At 43.2% G+C, this 4,597-nt stretch overlaps 1 protein-coding gene across 1 annotated transcript; it reads right to left on the bottom strand. All coding sequences in view use genetic code 11, as the record gives it.

Moving 5' to 3' along the window:
• Positions 1-303: 303 nt before the first annotated feature.
• EGR_05371 (SR repressor protein) lies at positions 304-1,977 on the bottom strand (the record flags this gene model as incomplete). Its single annotated transcript, XM_024494620.1, has 5 exons — positions 304-547; positions 619-913; positions 1,366-1,444; positions 1,564-1,663; positions 1,925-1,977. 5 exons carry the CDS (start codon positions 1,975-1,977, stop codon positions 304-306), a joined length of 771 nt encoding a protein of 256 aa, XP_024350947.1.
• Positions 1,978-4,597: the final 2,620 nt, after the last annotated feature.

The following is a 4,597-nucleotide window of genomic DNA, read 5'->3' as shown; positions in this document are numbered from 1 at the left end:
TCCATCGGCTCCAAAATTGAGAATCAAGACAACAACCCGCAAACCACCCTCTAGGTTCCGAGACTAGAACGCTGCCTTGAGCCTACCACCCAACAAGTAAAGGTCTGTTCCCCATGGAGATCCAGCTTCCATATAGAATACAAAAGCAAAAAACCATTAGCAACCATCAGATCCACACCATAAGACGAGGCATGTCACGGCAATTTTATCATTAAAAATGGTCACAACAAAGCGATGGAACGTATGTGAGTAGACGGGTGGATAAAACGAACACTCAGAATGTACATTCAGCAGATTGACGACTTATTGGGAACCTGAGCGGCCTCGAGAAATGCTACGTGAACGCATTGACGATTGAGAAAATCCCTCCCCACCGCGTGATGGGGTGGGTGATCTAGAACCACCTCCACGAGACGGAGAGCGATCCATAGCTGGTGAACGAGAATCATCACGTCGAGGTGGGGAACCTCGAGCGTTAGGACCATCGCGATTTCTAGTCCCGCCGCGAGAGGAGCCACGACTCAGTTCACGCGAACTAGCCCTCGATCTGAAGTGAAGCGCTTGAGTCAACAGTCTAACTGGACCAGGTTTCAGCTTTGTACAAAAAAGCAGCCTTACCTGCGACGTCTTCCCCTCTCTTCGGCCCAGTGTCCGTTTTTTGTGCTTTCTCGGTCGTCATGCCTGCCACCGTTTTCCGCATCCGCCGACCTCGAGTAAGAGCGTCCCCGCGATGTCTGTCTGTAGTCATCCTGGCGACCCCCTCTGCCACTGCCGCCACGACGACGACTGTAAGAATCCGACCGATCACGAGAGGACCTGTCACGTCGACGGAAGGACCGAGAGCGCGAGCGAGACCGACTTCGCCAAGAACGGCCACGACTGCCGCTGTCACGTGCGCGCATTTCCGCTGGAGCTACACACACACAGGGACAGAGAAACGGGATAGGGGGAATGCAACAAGGTGTAGCGCGTTGGATGAACCAACTGGCCATTGCACTTGGTTGTACGAACGCCTGACTGGCTGCTTTGAATTGGGTTATCTTTGACTGACTGTGGGGTTTACTGGACTTTGTATTGCGTCGCAGTGATTGGGACGAGACTGGTATTGCTGAGACTGATTTGGGAATTACTCAACGCTAGAAGAAAGTAGGTGTGTGTTAACGATGCGCTTACGCTATTTTCAAGAAAATGAGAGCTAAAACGCCTGGGAATTCGACTGTGATCAGTGAAAATGGCGATACACGTGCTAAGAGTTTGGAAGGCATATCGAAAATCCTAACTGAACGCGGACGCGTGATAGCCATTAAAAATCAGTAAACGATAGCAAGAGTGTAACGAAACACGACGAAGTTGGAACCAACGCACTTTTCCGTGTCCCACGAGTAAATTCCACCGTAATCTCCCTCCCAGCGAAACGAGAGTGGTTCATGTGGTAAATCGCATCCTCAGCATCCCGAGCATCATCAAACGTAGGAGGGAGTAAAGGAAATTAAAAGGGTACAAGAGGAGCGAAAACAACCTGCCAGACGTAAAGACAATGAGTTTATGAAAAGGATATTCCACGAATGCGAAGCCCTTTGGTCGCCCTGTATGATAGTTTACAGGCACCGTAACATCAACTACACGGCCAAATTTTCCAAAAGCGTGGCGCAGATCCTCGTGCCTAAAAGGAAAACGACAGACCAGTGCAGCAAAAGCCAAAACAGATGAACCACCGACCCTTGTAATATCCACAGAACTAATAACACAACCAATGAACACAGCACTGTAGGCTTAAAACCAAGATGGTAAAACATGAAGTCCCATTTCCGGTAAGTCTGGACGCACACTACCAAGAACATAGCACTTTGGTGCTAAACATATGCAAACGAACTCGACAAACAAAATCTCAGCAAAGAGCCCACATATAAAAAAGCGAAATTACCGAACTCCATCAGCCAGGTTCTTTATATGGACAGAAGCAATGTGCCTCGGCATCGTCAACACTAAAGCAAAAAGTGTCTGAAACGAGATGGCGGAACGACCCCGTCAATTAAAACAAGCTAGTCTCACTGGGCAACTGGTGTTTTTACTTTGGTAAAGAAAGCCTTAAACAATACAGTATTATTTGAACTTAAACGGTTTTATTTCTTGCAAACAGAACGCATTTTACCTTAGCTGTCTGCAAAAATAGAGGATGTTTTCAGTCTTCAATGACTTCTCAGAGTACTTCCTCTTAATTATTAAAAGTATTATAATGTAGCTACAAAACCCTTCAGAATAATAAAGATCTGCTTTATTGCTATAACCAAAAGTATTTGTACCAAAAGTTATTTTTCATTACTTAATCACAAATCTCACTTAACGAATTTTACAAAAACTGAGTAAATGCCCATTTTAAAAAATGCTATGCTTTATATGCTTTTTCCGGTTTTTGAGCAAAACTCTTTAAGCGTTTTCCATTGTTTTTCACCGCAGATTAATGTTGAGTACTTTAATGCACAATATTTTACTTACAACATATATGGTTGATTTATAGCTTTATTGGTGGTTACGGTTTCTATTAAAAGGGTCAACACGACATCGTTTGCGCATCTACATTCTGATATCAGTAAATGTGCATGATAACGCCATTCCCATCACTGAGAAATCAAGATCAGTAAAATAAATCAGTCGTCATGGCCTGCGCTACTTGTTTTTTTTTAAGGACTTTGGGAGGATTTTTATGTTCTACGAAGCAGTGGCGCATAAAATACAGAGGTCGTTGGGTTCTTTTGTGATAAAAGTCAACTTGCTGTTTGGTTTATAGTCCCGTCACTTTTCGCATTGTGATTTTCATTTAATTGTTATATTTTAAACCAAGTAGACAAAAAATTATTAGACCAGTAGGGTGCAAAGGCCTGCTGCTGTTTTAAAATGAGTAGAAATTATAATGGGCGATATCGTTTGAAGGGTTTCACTGCCTGATTAGTTTAATGAAAACGGATCATTAGCATGCGTCCATTCTGAAAACTGGTATCACATTTTTGGGACGATTTAGAGAAACAGAAATGAAAATACAGTTAGCTAAAACAAATCATTATCACCCTTCAATTATTTGCTCAAACCAAAGGCCCTAAGTACGGTGTGACACACTCACTTGCTTTCAGGGAGACTGATTTCCCATTTTGCTCAACGTAGAAGCTTGTCCTTTTAAAATGCATGATCAGGCATTCTCAAAGCTGCACCATTTCAAATGAAGAAAGTTTCTACGCTTTATACGCCCCCTTGTGACTCTACTCAGCTTTCAATCCTACCCCGGCTACACAAAACCCAGTTTCTCACTTAAGTAGAAATGGCATGAGGAGACCTTCTCTCTCACTTTCCGCTGATAAAAAGGCATTTTAACACTTGTCATGACTCAATGCACACTTTTTCCCCATGCCATTTGACTATTTAAAATATGGAATTGCGTTTTCGCGTTAAGTTACTCTTAAGTAGCCCAATAAAACGGCAAAAAAATTAACTAACTGGAGAAGAGAATCCGCACCCACTCTCCCCAGTTAAAAGAGCAGTTTCGATGAGTGTGTGTGTACTTTTTCAAGAGCAACTGTACTTCAACACTACTTTAAATTAGTTCATAAAATTCCCATGGCAAACAAGAATCCATCGCTTGCCACTTGTGATTAATAGGAAGACTGACCTACGCAAAGTTACCTTCGTAAAATTGATCCACCTATCACACATGACTCGCGGACCGGTGACGAAATCGCACCCTCCGAAATGGTGACAAGATATCTTTTCTTATCATTTTGGTGGTTCAAAAAACTATTCAGCTAAAACCACTCTTCCAGCGTGGATGATTGATATTAATCAGGCGACTCAATTACCATTTAAAAAAAATTGGGGAAAGAAGCCCAACAGGGCTGCAGTACAAGGACACTGAAATAAAGCAGTAAAACCAACCAGCTAGTCGACAGTATCACTGCACCGCTTCGAAACCACCGAATAGATAATCGGAAAAAAAAACTAGAAAAAATACGAGTAAATATTGCCCTTGTATTTACACAAACTCACACAAAAAGAGAGATAGAGAGATAGGAGGGATGTTTTGACAGAAGACTTAATTACTACAATAAAAATGGCGTTTTGGAAAAAAGAGGACTTAAGAATGTTCAGCCATCCATCCCCTTTACTCTCCAACCCACCATCCACTCCCTAAAGCGCTGAGGTTCAAACTCACCACCTCACACACATGACGACGACAGCAAGTTACTAAAATTTCAGCGGACGAAAGCGAGGTAGGACTGGGATGGAGGTGAGGTGAGGTCAGGTCAGGTAGTGGGATGGCAGAGGATAATGAAATGCTTATTTCTCGGTGTCACTACGGCCCGAGATTCACTCGAAAAATCTCTGCGTTGTTCGCCATCATCAGCGTCGTCGTCAATTTTAACAATATTAATGGCTGTAACAATATTACTTGTTTCCTTTTTACACAGCAGTTAGGCGCTTTTCAAGTGGTAAAAGGGACAAGAGAAAGGGAGGCAGCTTTGAAAGAGGGTGGGAAAGAAGGTGTTTATATCACAAGTTCCGTGATTACGACACGGAGGTGAGAGTGGAGTGGCGCAGTTGTCTTTGG

The sequence above is a fragment of the Echinococcus granulosus genome (genome assembly GCF_000524195.1).
Source record: "Echinococcus granulosus chromosome Unknown EG_S00039, whole genome shotgun sequence".
Lineage (NCBI taxonomy): Eukaryota > Metazoa > Platyhelminthes > Cestoda > Cyclophyllidea > Taeniidae > Echinococcus > Echinococcus granulosus.
Note: the sequence above shows the minus strand (reverse complement) of the source record. Positions and strands in the feature narration are given on the sequence as shown.